The sequence below is a fragment of the Pantherophis guttatus genome, chromosome 9 (genome assembly GCF_059756535.1).
Source record: "Pantherophis guttatus breed Tessera chromosome 9, ASM5975653v1, whole genome shotgun sequence".
Lineage (NCBI taxonomy): Eukaryota > Metazoa > Chordata > Lepidosauria > Squamata > Colubridae > Pantherophis > Pantherophis guttatus.
In genome coordinates, this window is record NC_142071.1 from 3,993,744 (window position 1) to 4,020,608 (window position 26,865).

The 26,865-nt window shown below is 43.3% G+C and overlaps 1 protein-coding gene across 1 annotated transcript; it reads left to right on the forward strand.

Annotated features, from left to right (window-relative positions):
• Positions 1-86: 86 nt before the first annotated feature.
• Positions 87-26,455, forward strand: IDO2 (indoleamine 2,3-dioxygenase 2). The gene is made up of 10 exons (XM_034406369.3): positions 87-298; positions 2,053-2,148; positions 5,792-5,911; positions 7,346-7,464; positions 8,361-8,375; positions 10,367-10,466; positions 13,141-13,258; positions 17,212-17,263; positions 22,147-22,295; positions 25,204-26,455. Exons 1-10 carry the CDS (start codon positions 200-202, stop codon positions 25,548-25,550), a joined length of 1,215 nt encoding a protein of 404 aa, XP_034262260.2. The 5' UTR covers positions 87-199; the 3' UTR covers positions 25,551-26,455.
• The last annotated feature ends 410 nt before the right edge of the window (positions 26,456-26,865 follow it).

The window sequence follows — 26,865 nt, forward strand, 5'->3', positions numbered from 1 at the left end:
GATCATTGATCAGTGACATTCAACAGGCCAAAGGTCTGGGACTATGAGGAGCAGAGGAAACACTTCGCCTAATCAAGATCTACTAATAGTTGCTAGTAAGGTTGTTTTGGTCAGCAATTTCTGTGGGGTTCTGAGCTTCAGTTCACCCCAAATTCAGTAGGCTGCAAATTCCCAAGTCTGGCTGTCAAATCTCATAAGGATGGAGAATGCTACACATCATGTGAAACAGAAGCCGGCATTCACACTGAAGAGATTTCATATTTCTGAAGATTATGGTTTCCTTCTTCCAAATCCACTGGTAAGTACATCCTTTTGCCAAAAGCTAAAGGTGTGAGAAGAAGGAGAACATTTTTCAGATGGCTGGACGGAAGTAAGTAAACTGGAAGCTTTCAAGAAGAGACTGGACTGCCAGTCCAGGGCAGGGGCAGACTAGATGACCTACAAGGTCCCTTCCAACTCTGTTAATCTGTTAAAATCTCCTTCAAAAATCACTACCCGGTTGTAATTTTTAACCACACAGTTAAACATTGTTAAATTACGCGAAGAGTAATTTTATTAACCGTGCTTCATTCATTTAATCTGAAATAACCTTTGTCGTGGCTGCTTGTGCATACCAGTCCTAGCCCAAATTCCTGTCCATTTTTCCTCAGTAATCCTTAGTTCTAGTCCTAGGGAGAAGTTGTGTTGTGCCACTTGGGATTTTTTTTTTTTTTAAGGGGGCAGAAGGACTGAAACTAGTAGCTTTGCCAGCAGCTTCTGCAAGGGAAGCTAAGAATTTGGAAGGTTAGGGTGTGGTTGCAGCAAGTCCTGCTCCCCATTAGAGGGAGAAACAGGTAGTCCTCAAGTTACGACCACAATCGAGCCCAAAATTTATGTTCCTAAGTGAAACATTTGTTAAGTGAGTTTGCCCCCTTTTACGACCTTTCTTGCCACCGTCGTTAAGTGAATTGTTAAATTAGTAACACAGTTGTTAAGTGAATCTGGTTTCCCCAATTGACTTTGCTCGTCAAAACGTCACAAAAGGGGGATCGCGTGAGCCCCGGGACACTGCAACCGTCATAAATGTGAATCAATGGTGAAGCATCCGAATGTAAATCACGTAACTATGGGGATTCGGCAACGGTCCTCAGTGTGAAAAAAATTATTTATTTATTTATTTTTATTTTATTTAATTTATATGCTGCCCTATCTCCGCAGGACTCAGGGTGGCTCACAACAATAAAATATCCAATAAAAGGGTGTTAAAATACGTGTTAACCCCCCCAGTCCAGGCTGAACAACCATGTCTTTAAGTTCCGGTGGAAGGTGCGGAGGTCAGGGGCCAACCAGGGCCCCGACAGCTAGACAGTGTCGACTGGAAATTATTAATCATATTTCTATGCCGCCCACTCTCCGAGGACTCTGGGCGGCTTTCAACAATCGACAGTATACTAAATAGCATATTGCCCCCAACAATCTGGGTCCTCATTTTACCCACCTCGGAAGGATGGAAGGCTGAATCAACCTTGAGCCGGTGAGATTTGATCCGCTGATCTGCTGAACTAGCAGTCAGCTGAAGTAGCTGCAGTACAGCACTCTAACCACTGCGCCACCTCGGCTCATAAGTAAAAATGGCCATAAGTCACTTTTTCCAGTGCTATTGTAACTGCGAACGGTCGCTAAGTGAATTTTTGTAAGCCGAGGACATATATGTGACACTGTATATGACACCGTCTTTCAGACTTTTCTCTCTTTTCCTGTGGGCACCGCTAACTTCCTGCTGCAGCTGGGAATTAAGCAACTCTTGGAGAACTCCAAGTTCTTGATTTCTCCACTTTGAGGATGATCATTCCTTTTAGAGATTCTTTTTCAATAAAAGGTTGGAGAAACTGCACCAAACTATCCTTCTCAGCATCCTAAGCCAGTGTTCACAGGAGGCAGTGAATGCTGGGAACTGTAATCTCACAACGACTAAGGCTCATGGGTTCTCCATATCCAATCTCATCAATACAATTCATAGGTACATTTAGTTTATATAATCACAATTCTTTTTTTTTGGTCTCTCTTTTTAAGAAAGAACTTCCTCCTTTCTACAGTCCATGGATGGAGATTGGCCACAGGTTGGTTTACTTGATTGAGAGCCATCAACTACGTTCCCAGGTCAAAAAGGTACTGAAATTCATTTTCACACGTGACATTTAGTCATAGAGATCCCACATTGTGCTTGATGCCCTAGGACACGGGTCTCAAACTGTGTGTCAGCGTTGCAACGCTGGCATAGAGAGAGAGCAGAGGAGAGCGAAAGATAAACTCTGAAAATTTTGCCTGCTAAATCCCTTTGAAGCCAGGTTGTCGTGGAAATGAAGGGAGGGGCCACATTCCTGGGAAATGACGAGGAAAAGAAGTCTGAAGAATGACTTGGAAGACAGCCAATGAGAAGCAGAGATTTGGGGATCGGAAAGGGAGGGATTGGGAGGCAAAAGGTCAGTCTTGTCCGCACGGAGTCATGATCCGGTGGCTGAGCTCAATTAAAGAAAGATTTCCTTAAAGATTGGCAGTTTGGAAATTCATTTAATTTTGAGATAGCACCGCAGTCTGACACTGTGGCAACTTTAAGACTTGTGGACTTCAACTCCCAGAGCTGAAGTCCACAACTCCCAGAGTGGACTTCAATGCTGGGAGTTGAAGTCCACAAATCTTAAAGTTGCCAAAGTTGGCAACTTTGCTGGCCGAGGAATTCTGGGAGTTGAAGTCCACAAGTCTTAAAGTTGCCAACCTTGGCAACTTTGCTGGCCGAGGAATTCTGGGAGTTGAAGTCCACAAGTCTTAAAGTTGCCAACCTTGGCAACTTTGCTGGCCGAGGAATTCTGGGAGTTGAAGTCCACAAGTCTTAAAGTTGCCAAGGTTGGAGACTCCTGCTCTAGGAAGCCAGTTTCCTTTATTTATTGCATGCTGGAGGAATGAATGTTAGGTTTTCTACCAGCCTTGTCTTTGAGTTGGGATGTCCACTTTTTACTTTTTTAAACACCCTGGACCATTTGTGTGCTTATTCTCTCAGTGTTCGCCTTATTGATTAAAAAATAGAATACGACCTGGCAGGAGATGTTTGATTTTGAAGTGTGAGGCAGGACAAAAAATGAGGAAGAGAACAATTTTTTTTTTGCAAACCGCTGGGAAGATAAACAAAACTTGAATTCTTTCAAAATACACCTGGAATAGTGAACCTTCTGATTTTTCCTCCGCAATGCTGCAAACGTTCCTGTAGATGGCACTTGTTCCACAGAAGAGAAAATAATGTTGCTTAGATTTCATATTTAAAATCTGCTTTCTGTTTATATGTAACACTGTAATTTACGTGTAATAAATGGCACATCAAAAGACAAGAGAAAGTAACAAAAACGAAATGGTGCAAAAAAGAAAAAGAAAACCAAATTTAAGAAATCTATCTGTCTATCTATCTATCTATCTATCTATCTATCTATCTATCTATCTATCGATCGATAGATAACAGAGTTGGAAGGGACCTTGGAGGTCTTCTAGTCCAACCCCCTGCTCAGGCAGCAAACCCTATATACCAGGGCTCAGCAACCTGCGGCTCCGGAGCCACATGTGGCTCTTTCACCCTCTGCTGCGGCTCCCTGTCACTCAAAATATGCATCACAACCGCCAATGTGTGACACCCGCCAGCACGCAATTTATTGAGTTTTTCAACTCCCGGTAGGCCAACCATGGATAAATCCAAGAAAAGAAAAGTTTCAGAAGAAAACAGAACGTTTAATTCAACTACCTATGCTAGTTTTGTGGCCGCTCAAGAAGTAGTCAGGCACGGGAAGGGTTTTGTGGCTCCTGGTGTTTTCTTTTCTGTGGGAAATGGGTCCAAATGGCTCTTTGAGTGTTTAAGGTTGCCGACCCTTGTCCTAGTTCATCTTCATAGGTAATTCTTGCCAGAGTGGCTGAGTTTCTAAACTGTGAATTTGCAGACAAATGGTTATCCAATCTCTTCTTAAAAGCCTCCAGTGTTGGAGCATATAAATAATTCCAACTTTCTTGCCAACAGATACTTACAACATTTTACAAATATTTTTTAAAAATCTCCTCATTTAGTCCCCAAATTTCCTACTCTTCAAATTCATAAATCATCAATTCCATTTTTTCTCTCAGCAAAAAGTGCATACAAGGTTTCCAGTCTTTCCCCCCCCAAAATTTTTTTTGTTATGTGTTCTTTGACCAAATTAGCCCGTTTAGCCATTTTTGCAAATTCTGACATTTGCCAGAGGTGGTATTTGCCGGTTCTCCAAACTGCTCAAAATTTTCGTTACCGGTTCTCCAGAACCTGTCAAAACCTGCTGGATTTCACCCCTGGTCATAAGTCACTTTTTTCAGTGCCATTGTAACTTTGAACGGTCACTAAATGAATTATTGTTACTACCCGTGCAGCAATCTCTACTGTTCGCTTCCCTTCCTCTATGTTTCTTCCCTGTTTAACTATTCTTAAGGGAAGCATTCGATAATGAGGTGTGATCAGTGGTTTACATTCTACTGCTCGATGTATGATGGCTGATTTACACACCAACATGTTCACTCAAAGCTGCAGAAATCGAGTGCTAAATGCGCAAGCTTGTGGCTTCCTAGCCCTCAGCTGTTGCGTTGTGATGCGTTGGAGAAGAATGGGAGTCTTGCAGGCGTTATGTCAGAATGAAAGAGGCAAACTTATCAAAGTTAAATAGAAATGGAATGAGTTTATTGATCGGAGCGTGTATTCCACTGAAGATTTCAGGCAAGTATTCAATTGTGTTAAAAAGAGTTCAGATGATATGAAAAACTGCTTTTATGTGTTTGTTCTTAATGGAATAGTCTTTAGTGGAAGGAAGGGAGGGAGGAAGGAAGGAAGGAAAGAAGGAAGGAAGGAAGGAAAGGAAGTAGAAGGAAGAAGGAAAGGGAAGGCAGGAAGGAAGGAAGAAGGGAAGGGAAGGAAGAAAAGGATGGAAGGAAGGGGAAGGAAGAAGGGAAGGGAAGGAAGGAAGAAGGAAAGGAAAGGAAGGGAGAAGGGAAAAGGAAGAAGGAAGAAGGGAAGGGAAGGAAGAAAAGGATGGAAGGAAGGGGAAGGAAGAAGGAAAGGGAAGGCAGGAAGGAAGGAAGAAGGGAAGGGAAGGAAAGGAAGGGAAGAAAAGAGAAGGAAGAAGGGAAGGGAAAGAAGAAAAGGATGGAAGGAAGGGGAAGGAAGAAGGGAAGGGAAGGAAGGAAGAAGGAAAGGAAAGGAAGGGAGAAGGGAGAAGGAAGAAGGAAGAAGGGAAGGGAAGGAAAGGAAAGGAAGAAAAGGATGGAAGGAAGAGGAAGGAAGAAGGGAAGGAAGGAAGGAAGAAGGAAAGGAAAGGAAGGAAGGAAGGAGAAGGAAGAAGGGAAGAAAGGAAGGGAAGGTAGGAAGAAAGGAAGGAGAAGGTAGAAGGGAAAGAAGGAAGGAAGGAAGAAGGGAAGGAAAGGAAGGAAAGGAGAAGGAAGAAGGGAAGAAAGGAAGGTAGGAAGGAAGCAAGAAGGAAAGGAAGGAAGGAAGAAAAGAAAGGAAAGGAAGGAGAAGAAAGAAGGGAAGGAAAGGAAGGAATGAATTATTGGAGGCCTTCAAGAAGAGATTGGACAGCCATTTGTCTGAAATGGTACAGAGTCTCCTGCTTGGGCAAGGGGCTGGACTAGAAGACCTCCAAGGTCCCTTCCAACTCTATTATCCTACGTTCTATGAGGGAGGGAGACCGGGGGAGGAGGGGAAGACCCATTAATAACAATATTGTTTTTCTTTAACGCTTTTCTGTTTCAACAGATGCCTCTACTCAGCTGCCAGTACCTCCAAGGGCACCGAGAACTCTATTTGGCCCACCTGGTCCTCAGTTTCATCACAATGGGCTACGTCTGGCAAGAAGGTGAAAAAGAAGTCCCCAAGGTATTAGTCCATACTTGAAAATGTTGGTCTTTCTGAAGCCTGATATGACCCAGCGGTATCTGCAGAAAACCAGGAGGATGCAGAGGGTAAACCTGTTCTGTCCCCGTCTCACACATGCACACAAACAGTCAGCCAGGAGTTAAATAAAACTTGCAGACAATAAATTCCTTCGATAACAGGATTGGCAGCAATCCAGTAGCTGCTTGCTAAGAACTTTACTCACAGAGAATCAAAACAAATACACAAAGCCACAGAATTGTCAAGTCCAGTCCGTATTAAATCCAAGGCAGGCAGATAACGTAGTTTCAGAGATACAATGCGACTCGCTAGTTGTTTAGTTTTGTCCGTCACAGAGCCTGAATGGCCACCACACCCCTTTTTATCCTCTGTGGGGTGTGGTCCAGGGACTCAGCTTAATCTCTGGCACGCCTCCTTTTCTGCTGCGTGCGCTTGTCTCTCCGATGCTGGCGTGGATCCAGCCAAGACTTATCTTCATCACTGTCCGACTGCGACTGCTTGGTGATACCTGCCTCCTGGCCAATCTCTTCTCTTTCGGGAGACACTTGAGGCATTGCCAGAGAGGAGGGTCCTGGAGAGGGAGGCCTGGCCAACTCCTCTCCTTCACTTTCGGAGCCTTCTCCCTCCGATAAGACGGGCTCGGGAATCGGAGTCACAACAAAACCCAGATGCAATGATGCCATCATGCAAATGCCACAGTTAAATAATGCTGGTTGCCAAGTGCCCAAATTTTGACCATGGGACTGTAGGGATGCCGCAGCGGTCATAGGTGCGAGGAGCAGTTATAAGTCACTTTTTTGTTGTAACTTTGAATGGGTGCTAAACGAATGGTTCTAAGTCAAGGACTACTTGTAGTCTTCTTCAGTGCTTTTATTTATTTATTTTATTTTATTGAATTTCTATACTGCCCTTCTCCCGAAGGACTCAGGGCGGTGTACAGCCAAAAATAAAACCATGACAATATAAAAATTAAAAACATTTTAAAACAATTAAATAAATTGGCCAAAAAACTCTAATAAAACAACCCATTTAAATAGTAAAATGTTATTATTATTTATTTATTATTATTATTATTATTTATTTATTTATTTTAGTATAAAATAAATACAGATAAATCTTCAGGAGACCTTAATGACCCTCTAAAAGGATGCCAATGTCCAGCTGTCTGCAAGGAGTATAGATCCTTCCATTTCCCACTATCCAGTCACAGCTGAAGAAGCTTCTTGGTTGAGAAGCGAAATGTCTTCAGAGAAAAACCAGAAAGTTAAAAAAGCACCTTTGGGACAACGATGACCTGGATGACTGAGAATCTCCCTAGACATTTCCTACTTCTTCTAACCATCTGGAACACTACTGAAACCCAGTAGGACACAGACTTAGGAGAGCTGGTGTTGACCTGCTGGTTTTGTCTTCCAGATCTTGCCGCGAAACCTGGCCATCCCTTTTGGAGAAGTCTCTGAAATGCTCGGTCTGCCTCCGATCATGGTCCACACGGATTTTGTTTTGGTGAACTGGAAGAAAAAAAATCCCCAGGGGTAAATCTATGGACAACAATATCTGTGCTTAATAGTTGGAGATCAATCGTAGCTGGAGCCATAGAAATGTCAAGCTCAGGAAATCGGGAATCCAAGTGAATGTATCAGTTTATGGCATGTTAATGCTCTCTAGAAGAATCTGAACTACTAACGGTCAAAGCAAATTGGCGGTACACAAGAGTCAGCAGAATTCAAGGTGACCTGTAGAAAAGAGTCAATCTCTGGTGGGCACGAAGGGAGTTGAGACTGATGACTGCTCTGAAGCAGTGGTGAAATCCCAATTTTTTTACTACTGGTTCTGTGGGCATGGCTTGGTGGGTGTGGCTTGATGGGCATGACAGGAGAAGGATCCTGCAAAATCCCCATTCCCTCCCCATTCCTGGGGGAAGGATCCTGCAAAATCCCCTCCCCACTCCTGGGGGAAGGATATTGCAAAATCTCCATTCCCAGCCCACTCCTGGGGGAAGGATATTGCAAAATCTCCATTCCCAGCCCACACCTGGGGGAAGGATCCTGCAAAATCCCCATTCCCTCCCCACTCCTGGGGGAAAGATATTGCAAGATCTCCACTCCCACCCCACTCTGGGGCCAGCCAGAGGTGGTATTTGCCGGTTCTCTGAACTGCTCAAAATTTCCGCTACCGGTTCTCCTGAACCTGTCAGAACCTGCTGAATTTCAACCCTGCTCTGAAGGGCTCGGAGATCTAGATTGCAAACATCTGGCTGGTGTACTCAAAAGTTTGTAGCCTAGATCTGCTTGGCTTAACCTCTGTATAGGAAATGCACCTGTGGGGGGTATGTGTTATTGTTAAATATGGACTTTACCCTTCAACTGATTTCATCTCTTGATTTTGCTTCCTTGGGTATGTTGGCGGATGTCACCGCAATTTCTCCAAGGCGTCTGGAAATTGAGTAAGTCTTTGAGAAGCCCTGTTTCTTTCTTTCTTTCTTTCTTTCTTTTTTTGCAGGGCAAGATTGATTTAGTTATCACCCCTGGAGTCAATTTTCAGGCTGTTTGAAGTCAAACAGCTGCTGCTTTTAGGAAGTCAGTTTATGTTTACATTGTTTGCAGCTCCTATCTTTGCCAGTTATACTCCCACGGAATAGAAAACTGAGATTTAGGAGAATCATCTCTCTCCATCAAACAGCTGCTGGGTGGTAAGTTGCAGCTCTCCTCTGAAGCACAAATGGCAAACTAACCAGAAATGGTTTATTTAGCAAGTAATTGCTCACCTCCTTTCCCAGGCCATTACTGGAATCCAAGGTGTATTTGACTCTTTATTTCACGTAGCTTTGTTTTTCCTTGACTTACGATTCTTGATTGAAATTCTAATCTAGTGCAAAATGGAGATATGCCTTCAGTGGTTCTGGACCATTGTATAAGGTCAGCTAGAAATTACTAAATATCATATAGCAATATGCAATATTGTTTTTCTTGGAATTCATTGTTGGAATGTATTTTTATGCAACAGCTACAATAGTATTCAGCCAGTAGATGGCAATGTTTACAAGCTTGGATCTATAGTATATACTCTATGCTCTTTTGTTCCTGTTTCCTGTTACAGTTAAAATAGTTGAGCAGTAAAGCACATGGTGACTGTACTCTTTGTTTGCTCTGTTGTGCTATATATAAACTAACAATATTTCTAATAATATTTCTATCTACCTCCAAATGTAATAATAAGACAGAATATCATTAAACACTTAAGGAAATGTTTGATGCTGTTTACTGGCCAGATGGCCAAATTTTAATAAAAAATGAGAGAGGTTTTATCATCAATGATCTGCAAATAATGGGATTCTCTTACTTTTGGGATGAATTTTGATCACCAGAATGACCCACCTGGGCCGCCATAACTCCAAGAAGTTGTGTTGTTAGAATATGTTAGTGTTTATAGCTTTATTAATGAATTGACTCTGTATCAATATATTAGTGCCTCTACATTGTCAGCTGTAGAGCTGACAGCCCGGGTTCGAGACCTGAGCTCCATGCAATGGGTGAGCTCCCATTACTTGCTCCAGCTCCTGCCCACCTAGTAGTTCGAAAGCATGCAAGTAGATTAATAGGTACCACTTTGGTAGGAAGGTAACAGCCCTCCGTGTGTCTTCAGCATATAGCCATGCTGGCTACATGACTATGGTAATTATCTTTGATAATTATGATGCCATGGTTCACGCAGTGGTTGGAATGCAGTACGGCAGGCTACTTCTACTGACTGCCGGCTGCCAGCAGTTCGATTCTGACTGGCTCAAGGTTGATTCAGCCTTCCATCCTTCCGAGATTGGTAAAATGAGGACCCAAATTGTTGAGGGCAATAGGCTGTCTCTATAAACCGCTTAGAAAGGTCTGTAAAGCACTGTGAAGCAGTATATAAGTGCTATTGCTATCTGGGCTGTCTAAAGCAATGGCACTCTAGTAGAGGAGTATCAGGAGGCTTGAGATAACTGCCAGGATGAGTCTCGTCAAACTTTTATGAACTGGCCAAGCGTTGTTGGAAGTTACAAAAATCAACAGGAAATGAAATCCTTTGGAAGCATTACATAGAAGGAGATTCCGTGCGCTGTAGGTGCCTGCCTCATTTCTTCTGGACCTCCAACCTCCCCATGCCCAATAGACTGAGTTGAGAAGGTATAGGCGTGAGTCGGTAGAGATTTTAGTTTGGAAAGCGAGCAACGAAAGTCACAAACCTACATTGGTTTCTACGATCCCGTGTCAAAGAAGGTAGTGCGGATTTTTTGAAGCATTCTCAAACCTTGCCAAGCAACAAAAGAGATGGTGCGCAGCTTATAAATCTGTTGTTTTGTACGCCTTGCGCTTTTTCGGAGAAACAACCCCTCCCTTGAAAGCACTAATACATACTTGTACTTCCTTTCCTAGTCTTTTGATTTTGTTCTCTTCCCAGGAACCTGGAGCCCATAGTAACTTTGCCTGGAGGAACAAGTACAGTTGGGTTCATTCTGGTCAGTTTCCTAACTGAGAAAGTTGCCGCACCAGGACTCAAGGTCTAGTTTTCTCCTAAATTAATGATCAATGTTTGCTTTGGCTGTTTTTATGAGGGATCAAGGGGAACGTTCTGCAGCATTTTGGCTAAACTGAAAGCACGTTGAGTTCACCTAACAAGCTAGACTAGGTTAAAACAAGCTGGTGGCCTGTAATTTAGCAGACGGCGGGAACCCAACCAGCATCAACATAGTCATCACATTAAGTTCTACCGTGTTTTCTCGAAAATAAGACCCTGTCTTATATTTTTTTGAAACCTGAAATAAGCACTTGGTCTTATTTTTGGGGAGGTCCAGGGGGTGAAATCCAGCAGGTTCTGACAAGTTCTGGAGAACCGGTAATGGAAATTTTGAGTAGTTCGGAGAACTATTGCTTAGTGCATTGTAAGCCGCCCTGAGTCTCCGGAGAAGGGCGGCATATAAATCAAATAAAAAAAAAACAAACTGGCAAATGCCACCTCTGGCTGGCCCCAGAGTGGGGTGGGAATGGAGATTTTGCAATATCCTTCCCCTGCCACGCCCACCAAGCCATGCCCACAGAACCAGTAGTAAAAAAATTTGGATTTCACAACTGGGGAGGTCTTATTATTTTGGGGTGCATGGAGCTCCTTTTGCCGTCTTACCTGATTTCCAGCTCTGTCTCCCTAACCCTAACCAGAGGAAATGGCGGGGACCGGCTGCACATGTGGTTAAATATTTTCAGGGAGGGCTTATTTTTTGGGGGGATGGGCTTATTTTCGCGCATGTGCTCAAAAGCCCGACTGGGCTTATTATCAGGGGATGTCTTATTTTTGGGGAAACAGGGTAATACAGGGGTTTCAAACTTGATTTCATTGAGGGCAGCATCAGGGTTATGTATAACCTTGGGGGGGGGTTGGGGGGGCATGGATGGGATGGGCATGGCCATCTCGATGTCACTTGTGTTGGGGGCGCATGTGGTGGCCAAAACGCTTTGCCAGTGAAAACGGGCTCCCGAGCTCCATTTTCGGCTGCGATGGCCTTGTTCTGTCCCCGTCCCACACGCACACACACCAACAGACGTTCAAGAGTTAAAGACCAAACCAGCCAACAAAATCCTTTTCCTTATGATAACGGAACTTGGCAGCAACCTAGTGGCTGCCTGCCAAGAGTTTATTACTTACGAAGAGAAGAGATAACTTCTCCCCGCTTCTGGTACATCAAAGTAAAAAGCTCAATAATTACAGAGTAAATCAAGTCCAAAGATAATCCAGCAAAGTCTATAGCAAAAGTCCGGCAACGCAGAATGGCATGGAAGCTTTCAGCTTTGTTCGTCACAAGGCTTGACTGGCCACCACTCTCCCTTTTATACCCTGTGGGGTGTGGTCTAGTGACTCAGCCTAAACTCTGGCACGCCTTTTCTTCTGTTGCACGTGCTTATCTCTGCGACGCTGGCGTGGATCCAGCCAAGACTCATTACCTTCATCACTGTCCACCTGTGGCTGCGTGGACGTGCTTGGCCCCGGCCCTATCTCTTGCCCTTCGGCGGACACCGAAGGCATTGCCAGAGAGGAGGGTCCTGGAGAGGGAGGCCTTGCCAACTCCTCTCCTTCACTCTCGGAGTCCTCTCCTGACGATGACACAGGCTCAGGTAACGGAGCCACAACAGGCTTCCTGCAACCCTGTGCCAGCAGAAATGGAGCTCGGGAAGGCTGCATGCAGGCCCTGAAACTTTATTTTCTTTTAAATGGGTCTGACAATCCAAGCTGAGTTGCCTGATTAGCAGGCAACTCAGCTGGGATCGTCAGAGCTTGGATCATCAGAGCCATTTAAAAGGAAAAAAAAGGCTCTGATGATTGCGCGGCTCAGCTGGGCATGGGGGGCAAGGGAAGGGATTTTTGCTACCGGTTCTCCGAACTGCCCACCGCCTACTCGCCTGAGCTGGTCCGAACTGGGAGCATTTCACCCCTGATGCCAGGCCACATCTAAGCACCCTGCAGTCCGTATCCGGCTCCCGGACCTTGAGTTTGACACCCGTGATCTAACCTTGACAAGTTGAGGAGGCACAGCATGTTCTGTGAACAAAGCAAAATGTGCTTTGTTCATCCTTGTTTAGAGGACATGAATCCAGCTACAGCTTACACAATAGAAACCTTGACTTCTGGGAACAAGCGAAGTAGAATTCTGCCTACGCTAGGCATCATAAACGCATTTCTCTGGGTGATCTGTAAAATGACTCAACGCGTTAAATAATAATAATAATAATAATAAAGTCACCAGCAAAATGGAAAGCTATAATGAAGCCAATGGATTCCTGCAAATTCAGAATTGCTGGGAATCGGATGGCATGTAAGTGTCAGCTTTTGATGTCATCTCAAATAAATTGCATTCCCAAACAATTAATCTTTGCTGAAATCTTCCATTTATTGAGTGCGACAATCTGGCCCCGACTTCGTCGTAGCCGATACTAACCCTCTGACCCCAAACCCTTCCCTTTCCGTTCCCCAATTCTCAGCATCTCATTGGCCATCTTCCAAGTCGGTCTCCCCAGCTCCTGACTTCAACCCACAGGAATGTCCCCCCTCCCATCCCATCTCCTAGGGGATATTATCTACAGAGAAAATAAGTAGGTGAAAAGTCAAGCCTCGTCTTCTCCTCTTTATGGCAGCATTAAAATGCTGACAGTAAGTTTTAAACACAGCTCTCTTGTTTTCGGCAGGCCATTGCCAAGGCTGTGAATGGACTTCTTCAGCCAGATGACAAAATCCTGGCTGAAGCGTTGCAAGAACTGACAAACACCCTTCAAGAAATGACCAAAACTCTGAAGAAAATACATGGTAAGCCTGTGAGCCACATACACTTAAATATAGACAGAGTGTAAAGGGACTTGGGAGGTCTTCTAGATGAATCCCCTGCTCGAACAGAAGCCTTTATACCATTCCAAAGTGGCTGTCCAATCTCTTCTTCGTGAGTTGGCAATAATAATTAAAAAAAATCATATTTAGAAAACGTCCTCTTTAAGAGAATATTGATGTTCGCAGCAGACTAAAGTGCTGTTAAGGAGCACCAGCTGCCTGCAATTACTGCGAGTTCAAATCTCACCAGGCTCAAGGTTGACTCAGCCTTCCATCCTTCCGAGGTAGGTAAAATGAGGACCCGGATTGTGGGGGCAATAAACTGACTTTGTATAGAAAGCTGACTTTGTATAAAAATAAGCTGACTTTGTATAAAAGGAACACCGCTTAGGGGGGCCCGAAAGCCCTACTAAGGGCCCCCTGAAAGCCCTACTAAGCTTAGGGGAGCCTTGGTAGTACAATGGTCTAAGGCACCCTGTTATTAAGACCAGATGCCTGCAATTACTGTAGGTTCAAATCTCACCAGGCTCAAGGTTGACTCAGCCTTCCATCCTTTCTAAGGTAGGTAAATTGAGGACCCAGTTTGTGGGGGCAATAAGCTGACTTTGTATAAATATACAAAAGAATGAAGGCTATTGCTTAACGCACTGTAAGCCGCCCTGAGTCTCCGGAGAAGGGCGGCATATAAATCAAATTTAAAAAAAAAAGGGGGGGGGCAAAAGCCCTACTTAGGGGGGGCCGAAAGCCCTACTAAGCAGGTATATACAAAAGTATGAAGGCTATTGCTTAACGCATTGTAAACCGCCCTGAGTCTCCGGAGAAGGGCGGCATATAAATCGAACTATTAAATTGAACTAATAAAATAAATAAATAAATATTAAGGTATTATTCTTTACAGTTCATCGATTAAGTCTGCACATTCTTCTTTGAAATTGATTGGGTGCTTTCAGAATGATTCTTTAAAAATATATCAGCGGTACAAAGAATGTTTAGCATTCAATTCAAGGTAATGTTATAAAAAAGTTGATACAAAAAAAAAAAAAAGGCAGATATTCCAAGTCACTTGGGGTCCGGCACACACTGATTCAAAACCTTTGGCAAACTGGTATTTTCCATTGTTGCTGTGACTTTGTCTCTTTATCATTAATTTGTTTGTTCAGGTCTTTTTAGAATGTGCCCCCTCTGGTATGTACTTATATAGCAATAGCAATTAGACTTATATATAGCTTCACAGTGCTTTTACAGTCCTCTCTAAGCAGTTTACAGAGTCAGCATATTGTCCCCAACTATCTGGGTCCTCATTTTACCCACCTCGGAAGGATGGAAGGCTGAGTCAACCTTGAGCCGGTCAGGATTGAACTGCTGGCAGTGGGCAGAGTTAGCCTGCAATACTGCATTCTAATCACTGAGAGGGAGGGAGGGAGGGAAGGAGGGAAGGAAGGAAGGAAGGAAGGAAGGAAGGAAGGAAGGAAGGAAGGAAGGAAGGAAGGAAGGAAGAGCAATAGCAATTAGATTTATATATAGCTTCATAGTGCTTTTACAGTCCTCTCTAAGCAGTTTACAGAGTCAGCATATTGTCCCCAACTATCTGGGTCCTCATTTTACCCACCTTGGAAGGATGGAAGGCTGAGAATATAATATAATATAATATACTATAATATAATATACTATAATATACTATACTATACTATACTATACTATACTATACTATACTATACTATACTATACTATACTATACTATACTATAATATAATATAATATAATAAGGAATAGGAATAGGAATAGGAATAGGAATAAGAATAGAATAGAATAGAATAGAATAGAATAGAGAATAGAACAGAATAGAATTAGAAGTAGGATGGAGGATAGGAATAGAATAGAATAGAATAGAATAGAATAGAATAGAATAGAATAGAATTAGAAGTAGGATGGAGGATAGGAATAGGAATAAGAATAGAATAGAATAGAATAGAATAGAATAGAATAGAATAGAATAGAATACCAAAGAGAAAGAGAAAAATATAGCCCGTGGATTTTAATGGCACCTGAAGTGCGCAGAGATAATTTTAGTAATAAAATCATTTTGCTGAATCTTTCCTCCAGGGTTGCTCAGGGGAGAGCCTTAGAAAGATCTCTAGACAAAGAGCATCCATATTTGTGACAGCAAAGAGAGTAAATCTTTACCGCTGGAAAAGAGCCTTTGAATTTCCCTCCGTGCTTGACAGATCTCAGCGGCTTCTGAATCCCAGTAGCGTGGCTCAATATTGTTGATTCATTGCTTGGTTATTTTCTTGGCCTTTTGCAAGCCTTGATATCAACAAAAGCCTCTGAGGTTGTAAGATTTACCCACCATTTAGTTCCGTAATTATCTCTTGCGATTAGCGAAAGCAATCCCACTGGGACTAGAAAGGAGGTTTAGCCAAACGAATAGAATTGATTTTCAAACGTTGGCCTCTCTCCTAGGCAGTCCTGCCTTCCAATCTCGGTGCTGCATTTGGTTCACATCTCAAGGTCGATAAATAAATAAAAATCTTAAAAAGGCAGAGTGCTCCATTTCTCACAGGGAGCAGAACCAGAAACAAGTCATAGCTTGTACCCTGTATAGAAAAGGAGTGACAGATTTTTGCATTGAATAATATAACATCATCCTCATCTTCATTTTAATGAACTCATAATCCCATGCGGGGTGGATTCTGGGCAACTGAATGGAGGTAGCAGAGTGTTTTAATGGCCGGATGCCCTTCCCTGTCACCAATGCGGAGTTTTGTTCAGCAGATATATTCTCAGTGTGCCCAGAGAGAGAAATATCAGCCTCTATCTAGGATTGAATAATAATATAATTTAACATAATATAACATAACATAATAGAAGAATAGAATAGAATAGAATAGAATAGAATAGAATAGAATAGAATAGAATAGAATAGAATAAGGAATAGGAATAGGAATAGAATTAGAAATAGGAGAAAATTAATAGAATAGAATAGAATATAGACTAGGAATAGAAAATAGAGCACAGTTGAATAGAATAGAATAGAATAGAATTAGGAATAGGAATAGGGAGAAAATTACTAAAATAGAGTACAGAATGGAATAGAATAGAAAATAGAGTACAGTTGAATAGAATAGAATAGAATAGAATAGAATAGAATAGAATAGAATAGAATAGAATAGAATAGAATAAGGAATAGGAATAGGGAGAAAATTACTAAAATAGAGTACAGAATGGAATAGAATAGAAAATAGAGTACAGTAGAATAGAATAGAATAGAATAGAATAGAATAGAATAGAATAGAACAGAACAGAATAAGGAATAGGAATAGAATTAGGAATAGGAGAAAATTAATAGAATAGAATAGAATATAGACTAGGAATAGAAAATAGAGCACAGTTGAATAGAATAGAATAGAATAAGGAATAGGAATAGGAATAGGGAGAAAATTACTAAAATAGAGTATAGAATGGAATAGAATAGAAAATAGAGTACAATAGAATAGAATAGAATAGAATAGAATAGAATAGAATAGAATAGAATTAGGAATAGGAATAGGAATAGGAATAGGAGAAAATTAATAGAATAGAATAGAAAATAGAGTACAGTAAAATAGAATAGAATAGAATTAGGAATAGGAGAAACGAATAGAATAGAATAGAATAGAATAGAATAGAATAGAATAGAATAGAATAGAATAGAATAGAATACCCAATTCTTGCAACTGTTCATTATATGTTTTAATCTCCAGAACCCTAAAATTATCCTTGTTTTGCTTCTCTGCACTCTCTTTCTCACAGCACTGCTGTTCAGCCATGTACCACCATTTGTGTATTCGGTCTTTCTTGCCTAAGTGTAAAACATTACGTTCATACTTAACCTTGCACTCATTTTAAGTATATCCAGCAAACTGATCCAATCTTTATGTGCTCTTGATTCCTAGATTACGTTGATCCTTCCGTCTTTTATGGAGTGTCGAGGATATTTTATTCTGGGTAAGTACAGCTATATTCCTTTGGCTTTAAAAGTATTTTCCAAGCAGAAGAAGCAACTGTTGATATTGAGAAAACCCACAATGCCAATTGAATTGGGGGCTTTCCTTGTTCTCCAAGAATTGACCCAAACATCTGTACCGATTAGACATGGCAATCAAGGGATCCTTCTACCATTTTCCTTTGGGATGTACTATTCCTTTTCACAATTTTCAGAGCATTTATTCTCAAGGGATACATATGGCTACAAAGCTCTCCTATCTATTTGGGAGGGGTATTTTAGGACTAAACGTCCTTCCTTCCTTCTTCCTTCCCCCATTCTCTCTTCTTCCTTCCTTCCTTCCTTCCTTCCTTCCTTCCTTCCTTCCTTCCTTCCTTCCTTCCTTCTTTCCTTCCTTCTTTCCTTCCTTCCTTCCTTTCTTCCCTCCTCCCTCCCTCCCTTGCTCCCTCCCTTCTTCTTTCCCACTTTCTCTCTCTCTCTCTCTCTCCTTCCTTCCTTCCTCCCTTCCTTCTTCTTTCTCCCTTTCTCTCTCTCTCTGTCCTCCCTCCCTCCCTCCCTGTTTGGGAGGGGTGTCTCAGAACTAAACTTCCTTCCTTCCTTCCTTCCTTCCTTCCTTCCTTCCTTCCTTCCTTCCTTCCTTCATTCTTTCCCCGTTTCTCTCTCCTTCTTTCCTTCCTTCCTTCCCTCCTCCCTCCCTCCCTCCCTTCTTCTTTCCCTCTTTCTCTCTCCTTCCTTCCTATCACTTTGGGAGGGGTATCTCAGGACTAAACTTCCTTCCTTCCTTCCTTCCTTCCTTCCTTCCTTCCTTCCTTCCTTCCTTCCTTCCTTCCTTCCTTCCTTCCTTCCCCCTTTCCCTTCCCTTCCCTCCCTCCTTCTCTTTTCTTCTTGAACAACCATTCATCTCACCCAATCCTTTGGTCTGCATTTTCCATTCACATATATGTTTTCATACCCCATTATGTCGACCCTCCCCAAACCACCATCCTTCAGCGTGAGAGGACAGATTTCAGCACAAAAGCTGCCTTCATTTGTTGCTCCACTTCGAACATGTGAACTGTGCAGAATTTGCATCGGAATCTGAATTAGACGAGTGCCTTCCTGACCTCTTCGACTCCTTACTGTTGCTTTGAGAAAGCGCCTGGATCAGAAACGAAGGAGGAGAAGGGAATGAAATCAACCCCTGAACCAGCACATCCTCAATCCAAATCTTTACGGCCACTTCTCTTGCACAAAGCATGCCAAGGGGGGGTGGGGGGGCTTGTTAATCTCTTCCTTAATGTTTGGTTTCCCAAGGCCACATTAGCTAATTGTGTTGCCTTCACTTAATCAAGGTCCCTCATTAAACCTTCATTAAAATTCGGATGTGTTGAAGCAGTGGGGGGGGGGGGAGATATGATACTTAGAAGGAAGTGGAACTTGACTATAAAGCAAAATTTTCCCTTGGGGCATTGCAGAATCCCTAAATGACTACAAAGGGAACTTGTTGCTTAGATCACCAGTGTAAAAGTAGGTTACGAGACATCCTTTGTGACTGACACAAGATGAGGCTTCTGCTTTAAACGCTGAACGAACGCGAGAAAAAAAAGCCCTAGATTTATTTTTAGGCTGGCACCTCAGCAAAAACAACGGATTAGCCTGTCAACCCAAGTGACTTCAGTTGTCAGATTCTCTTTGTCTAAACCCAAATAAAATTGCAGTGTTTGCAAAGTGTAGTAAAATACGTCAAGCTGTGGCAATCACAGTGGTGTGACCAGAGCTTTGGTAGTACCGTTATGTCCACCATCAACTTGACTTTTTAAAAAAACATTTTGTGCGGACACATTTGAAAAATTGTGTTGCCTGCATTCAACAGCAATGTTTGAAAAGTAGTTGTACCGTTAGGAGAACGGGGGCCCATTTGGAGCGAGGATGTGTTTTGTGTAAAAAGTGAAACAGGTGTATTAAAGTTTATGGAGGATGAAAGCATCCGTGTTGCTTTCTCCCCCAAATAGAAATAGCCCAAATTTGAAGGCGTATAATGAAAGGCAGAGAATGCATGTCTTAAATATTACAAAATTCTGCTAAGCGCTATCAACCACCCAGATCCACAAAGAAGGCAGAGAAGTTGGATCTTGTCTTCTCCCGAAGGTGCTTTTTTTCAGGAGGCAACTGGACTTTTTTCTTTCGAAGACGTTTCGCTTCTCATCCAAGAAGCTTCTTCAGCTGTGAGTAGTGGATGGTGGGGAATGGAAGGATTGATATTCCTTGCAGACAGCTGGTCGTTTGCATCCTTTTAGAGGGTCCTTGAAGCACTTGGAGGTTTACCTGTGTCCTTAGGGTTACCTGAGTAGTGCAAATGGTTCCTGTAATCTGCCATTTTTTCCTCTGGAAATCCATTCCTACTCCCACACTATTCCAAGGGTGTTCGTCCAAAATTGCATAGCTAAAAGTCTGTAGAGATTCTCAGTCATCCAGGTCATGGTTGCCCCAAAGATGCTTTTTTCAGGAGGCAACTGGACTTCCTTGTTTTTTTTTTACTTTTGAAGACGTTTCGCTTCTCATCCCAGAAGCTTCTTCAGCTCTGAGAGGATGGTGAGGAATGGAAGGATTTATATCCCTTGCAGACAGCTGGTCATTTGCATCCTTTTAGAGGGTCGTTGAGGCCATCTGGACGTTTGTCTCCGTCCTCAGGGTCACCTGAGTAGTGCAAATAGGTGTGTGGATACACCCACTTGCACTACTACACAGATAAGAATAAGAATAATTTTATTTCTATACCGCCCTTCTCCCGAAGGACTCAGGATAAACCTGCATGCAGCCTCAACAACTCTCGAAAGGATGCAAATCGCTAGACCGAATCTCTACAGTCTTCTCCATTTCTGTTCTAGGGGCTCAGAGATTGGGTGGCCACGAAAGCCCACCAGCTGTCACTCTCTGCCTTATCTTGAAATAGCAAAGAAACTCGCCTCTGAGCATCAGAAATAAAAGGAGCGTCTTCAGCTCCTCCGTGAACTTTATTGTGATTGCTGATTGGCATTGAAGAGATGGAGAACGTAGGCCCTCAATGGGCTTCTTCTCTCTCATTCCCTCGCTTCTCACACAATAATGTCTGAACAGAGGCTGTGTGCATTCACAGTACGTGGCGCATCTCCTCCATGGTTACCTGTTGCCAGGCAAAGAGGAGGTGGCATACCAAATGCAACCTCACCACCTCTTGAAAAGGGCCCCCGTTGCTTGGAGAAATGCCTCCCTGCAACTCAGGTCTTCTGAGCAGCTGCTAGGAAGGCAGCTTATGTTTTTTTTTTTTTGCTCTGCGTGAGCATTTGAATAAAAGGGCAGCCTAAAAATAGATCCTGCTTGTTTCCCTGGTGCTTCGGTAACATCTGGCAAGGAGGGCAGGTGGCACAGGTCAGCTAATGAGCTGCAGACACAGCTTGAGTCTCCTACTCTGCGGTTGATCTGTGGCTCTTGAAATGCATCACTTGGCAGAGGAATTGTGGGCTCTGAAGTTGCCACCCTCCTCCTCCTCCTCCTTTTGCTTCTTCCTCCTCTTATCTTCCTCCACCCGCCTCCCCTCCTCCTCCTCCTCCTCTTCTCCTCCTCCTCCTCCTTCTCCTCCTCCTCCTTCACCTTTCTGTCGAGACACCTGGTCTACCCCAACATGTGGGAGGGAGGATCCTGCTTCCCTTTCGCCTTTCATTTTTATACCATATTCTATGCATCGTTGATGCTACCTAACCTAATGGTAAAACACCTTCAGAAAAACAGCCAAGCTCAGAGAATACAACCCAACAAGACAGACACAGACTTCAATGGATAATTAGAACTGCAGAAAAAACAATGGCTACCAACCTGCCTTCCATTGAGGACCTGTATGCTGCACGAGGCAAAAAGAGGGCTGTGAAAATATCTACAGACCCCTCGCATCCTGGACATCAACTGTTTCAACTCCTACCCTCAAAACGACGCTATAGAGCACTGCATACCAGAACAACTAGACACAAGGAGAGTTTTTTCCCGAACACCATCACTCTGCTTAACAAATAATTCCCTCAACACTGTCAAACTATTCACTAAGTCTGCATTACTATTAATCTTCTCTTCCTTACTAGTATTTATCTCTTCCCACTTATTACTATAACCATGTTGCTTGTATCTTTCAATTATATTGTTTTTATTTGTTTCCTAGTACGATTTGATAGCTTATTAGTAACCTTGACTAATCACTAAGTGTTGTATCTTATGATTCTTGATGAATGTATTTTATTCTCCTTATGTACGCTGAGAGCGTATGCACCAAAGACAAATTCCTTGTGTGTCCAATCACACTTGGCCAATAAAGAATTCTATTCTATTCTATTCTATTCTATTCTATTCTATTCTATTCTATTCTATTCTATTCTATTCTATTCTATTCTATTCTATTCTATTCTATTCTATTCTATTCTATTCTATTCTATTCTGATTTATGTTGATTGCTTATTTAGTATCCTATAGCTGTCACTGAGTGTTGTATTTTATGATTCTTGATGATTGTATTTTATTTTCCTTATGTACACTGAGAGCATATACACCAAAGACAAATTCCTTGTGTGTCCAATCACACTTGGCCAATCAAGAATTCTATTCTATTCTATTCTATTCTATTCTATTCTATTCTATTCTATTCTATTCTATTCTATTCTATTCTATTCTATTCTACTCTACTCTACTCTACTCTACTCTACTCTACTCTACTCTACTCTGATTTATGTTGATTGCTTATTTAGTATCCGATAGCTGTCACTGAGTGTTGTATTTTATGATTTGTGAACATGATTTATCGCTTGTTGCTTGTATGTACACTGAGAGCATCTGCACCAAATTACACCTGGCCAATAAAGAATTCTATCCTATTCTTTTCCAGTTGGAAAGATAACCCCGTGTTACCAGAAGGATTGCTGTACGAAGGCCTTTGCGAACAGCCTCTGGAGTATTCTGGGGCCAGCGCGGCTCAAAGCTCCACCCTGCATGCCTTCGATGAGCTGCTTGGCATCCAACATCTGAAAGAAAGTGGTAAGACCTGTCCTTTGCTTGCCTTTAGATCCGGCGTTGTCTATTAAAATTAGGATAAAACATAAAATGGCTTTTCCAAATCTTCCAATTGTTTGGCTCCCAAATAGGACAAACCCTCTGTAGTTAAATAAATGTTTCCTTTATTAGGAGCGCCAGCAGCCCCAGCAAAAATATATCTCTCAATGCAGGCTAACATGTCTGTCCAGCTGGAAGATTAATACTTGTCTGCCACATCTATTCATCTCTGCCCCCTGCCTTTTATCCCCAGAGCTAGGGAGGGGCTTCATTAGCAGCAGTGGCTCTTCCGTCCCAAGGACCGGCCCATAGATTTCCACTGTTCTCCTCTCCTCTGCCTTCTGTGCATCCGTGCATCAGGCACTGGACCCAGCTGTTCCTCCTCTTCCTCATCAGCCACCTCCAGACCTGGGGGCTGTTGACTCTCCATCTGAGGGCAGACAGACAGTCCAGGCTCCCCTTCTGTTTCTCTTTCTCTGCCAGCTCCATTCCCTCTTCTCCCTCGGAGACCTCAGGTTGTGTTCTGCCCCAGCTCCGGATTCCCGAGGATATTGACACACACCAACGGTCCTTATCAAATTTATTAAGTAGCAAGAATAAACCAAAGTCCGGCAAAGGTTGGCAACCAGCCCAGAAAACAAAATACAATAAAGACTTTTTCAAAAATGCTCTGATGATAATTACAAGTTGTTTCCAGCAAGAAACTTACTAACTGCATGCGGCTTAAATAGGCTAAGGGAGTGGCCAATTATCCTCAAGCCTTACTCTCAAGGAGACCTCCTCCTCCTGAGTAGCCACTCCTGCCTTTTGGCAGCCCTGAGTGCTTGAGCGTTGAGAAGAGACTCCTTCACTTCGCTCTCCCACTTGAACGGGCTTCCGGAGGTTCTGAAGGCCCTGGCTGAGTCTCTGCCTCTGGCACCACATCCTCTTCGGCCTCCTCACTGTCCGACGCGAGCGCCGGTTGCGCAGGCTGCTGGCGCAACACCACACCAGCCTCCTCATCGTCGGGATCAGTCACGATCCGCGCAGGCTGCTGGCGGGCCACAACAGGTTGCTTTGATGCTGGCTCTGACAGGCCACACCACCAACCCTGGATGAAGGAACCAGGGTTATGATTTCTCAGGGAGAAGAAAGAAGGATCTCCTCTTTGAGATCACAGTAGAATTTCTTTTGAGAAAGCCCCATTGGGAATAATTTTCCTCCTGATATCTTCCATTGTCATTGAATGGAAGTATGGGAAGCTAGAAAGATTGTGAACTGCAGGAGAGTCCATTAAAGTCAGGGCATTCATACCAGTAATGAAATCTGAACTGGTTTACTACCGGTTCACTGGCTACGCATACGCAGTGCGCATCACGCACACCAAAAGGAGGCATGGGGTAAGTAGAACAGTGCGTGGGTGTGTGTGTGGGGTGATCAGCTGTGGCGTGCGATTTTTTTTAATTTTTAAAAGCATTTTTTTTACTACTATTTGGCCCAATAGGTTGTAAAAAAAAAATGCTTTTAAAAATAATTTAAAAAAAGGGCGTGGAAAGAATTTGGAAAGTAATCCCGTCATGTACAGTATTGGCTTGTCTATAGTGATTCAGCTGCTGATATACTATAGGACAGCTTTCCTTAGTCATATACCTATTTCTGCAAATTTCAACCAGTTGCGTTTGAGGTGCGAGGAATCAACACCATATGTTATGTTGTGTTAAGAAAATTTGTTGCTCAAACCTATCCGCAAGAATCTAGTCAACTAATTTTTGGGGGTCTTTTAATGATCCAGTAATCCCTTAACAGCAAGGTGGAGTCGGGACAACTGATTGAAGCTGAGTGTTTACTGACCGGATGCCTTTCCTGTTGCCAATGCAGAGTTCCTAGTGGATAATTTCACACTGTGCCCAGAGAGAGAAATATCTGCCGCTACTTAGGATCGAACTCACAGCCTCCTGATTGTGAGGCGAGAGCTCCACCTCTAGGCCACTGCACCACTCAAATCTAGTCAACTAATGTTTAGTGTTACATTGGCACTAGATAAGAGTCAAGTAGATAAGGGACGCGATCGAAAAGTCGGCAGTTCAGCGGTTCGAATCCCTAGTGCCGCGTAACGAGGTGAGCTCCCGTGACTTGTCCCAGCTTCTGCCAACCTAGCAGTTCGAAAGCACGTAAAAAATGCAAGTAGAAAAATAGGGACCACCTTTGGTGGGAAGCTAACAGCATTCCGTGCATCTTTGGCATTTAGTCATGCCGGCCACATGACCACGGAGACGTCTTCGTACAGCGCTGGCTCTTCCTCTTTGAAACGGAGATGAGCACCACCCCCTAGAGTCGGGAATGACTAGCCCATATGTGCGAGGGGAACCTTTACCTTTTAAGAGACAACAGAATTTGAGAGGGATTGGATTTAGATTGTTTATGGGAACGTAATGACTCTAGGCTGATGACTTGCTTCATTCCACCCCCTAGCTCTGCTTGTTCCTTTCCTACATCAACTTTGTGGGCTAGAAATTATGAGGGATTTTAAAATATCTAAAGGGCTATTATTCTTTTTAAAAAAATTGATTTATATGTCGCCCTTCTCCGGAGATATATATATACATACATACATACATACATACATACATACATATACATACATACATACATACATACATACATACATACATACAAAGTCAGCTTATTGCCCCCACAAACTGGGTCCTCAATTTACCTACCTTAGAAAGGAGGGAAGCTGAGTCAACCTTGAGCCTGGTGAGATTCGAACTTACAGTAATTGCAGACAGCTGGTGTTAATCACAATGCTATTAGTCTGCTGAGCCACCAGGTCTCTATTTGTTGAGTAGGTTGACTCAACCATTTTAAATTGCCTTGAACCTCACTTATCCATTGCTTTGGTATCTTTTACCAGCTGCGTTTTTGCATAGGATGAGAAAATACATGCCTCCTCATCATCAAGCCTTCATTGAAGAAATCCGGTCTGTCCCTCCACTGAAGGATCACGTCTTATCTTCTGGAAACCAAGACCTTCAGACCACGTACAACAAGTGTGTAGCTGCTCTTTCTGAGCTAAGAACCTACCATATCACCATGGTCACCAAGTACATCGTCATAGCAGCCAAAAAGGCCAAGAACAACATTTCTCAAACCACAAGTCCTCCATCTTTCCTGGAAGGGATCGGGACTGGGGGTTCACGGGTTCTGAAATTGTTAAAAAGTGTCCGGGACACAACAAAAGAAGCTATGATACAACTCTAAAAGATTGTCCTTTTTGGTCAAGGTAGAGATTAAAGTCATGATTAGGGAGCCCAAGTCAGCCAACGTTTCTTGATATATGTATATAGTAGGAGTGAGCAACTCTTCATACAGACTGTCTAAAGCAGGGGTGTCAAACTGGATTTCTTCGAGGGCTGGATCCGCATTGTAGTTCTCCTCCATGAGCTGGCGGGGTGAGTGGGTGGGGAGCAGGGGGGAAACGGGATGGACGCTTCCTGCATCACCCTGCCGGCCAAAATGTGCCTCGTTTTTGGCCTCCACGGCCTCCTGCAGCACTCTGCCGGCCAAATCAGGCCATGCGGAGGTCCCGCGAGGCCCCCACATGGCCCGTTTTTGGCCTCCCTGGCCTCCTGGACTAATCTGCTGGCCAAAAATAGGCCGTGCGGAGGCCCTGCGAGGCCCCCGCGAAACCCATTTTTGGCGTCCCCGACCTCCAGCAGGGGAGACCAAAAACGGGCCACACAGGGGCCTTGCCGGGCCTCCGCATGGCCCATTTTGGCAGGCAGAGGTACCACAGGCTGATCCTTTGATATTTCCAGGCCAGCCCTGTGGGCCAGATTTAAGCACCCCAGAGGCCGGATCCGGCCTGCGAGTCTTGAGTTTGACACCCTTGGTCTAAAGGTTGAATGATGGTAACTGGACCAATCTTTGTTCATCTGAGATGCTTCGTTGCTCAAGAAAGCAATTCCGTCATTCAGAGCTACCGTATTTTTCGGATATAAGACGCACCTTTTTCCCCCCTAAAAAGGGGGTGAAGATTTAGGTGCTTCTTATACACCGAATGTAGCCCCGCCCACCCACTGGCTCCCACCCTTCAGCCTCTGCCTCCCAGCAGTTTACCTCCTTGCAGCAAACAGCAAGAAGAAACAGCTCGTTTCAGCTTCAGCACAGCCTAATTAGCACAAGTTGATTGTCCCTTGGATTGGCCTCCCGGCTATCAGCTGTTTTGCGCAGGGCTCTGCTGCTTGCTGCAAGGAGGTAAATTGCTGGGAGCAGGTTTTTTTTTTTCTTGTGCTAATCAAGCTATGCTGAAAACGAAAATGAAAGTAAAGCAGGCTGTTTGCTGTTTGCTGCAATGAGGCAAAATTGCTGGGAGGCAGAGGCAGATTCCTTTTTCTTGTTTTCCTCACCAAAAAAAGGTCTTATAGTCCGGTGCATCTTATACTCCAAAAAATATGGTAACTTAGTTAGGCAGAAAGTCAAAGAGTTGTTGAAATGTACCAACTCTTACCATGCGAGCTTCAGCGGTTTCTCCCCAAAATGCAGGGCGATATGTCAATGAAGACCCTATCCTCCA

Coding starts and splice junctions, on each gene's coding strand:
- IDO2 (XM_034406369.3), top strand. CDS start 200: ATGGAGAATGCTACACATCATGTGAAACAGAAGCCGGCATTCACACTG. Junction 2,149..5,791: donor TACGTTCCCAGGTCAAAAAG/GTACTGAAATTC, acceptor CTGTTTCAACAG/ATGCCTCTACTCAGCTGCCA. Junction 17,264..22,146: donor TCGAGGATATTTTATTCTGG/GTAAGTACAGCT, acceptor ATTCTTTTCCAG/TTGGAAAGATAACCCCGTGT.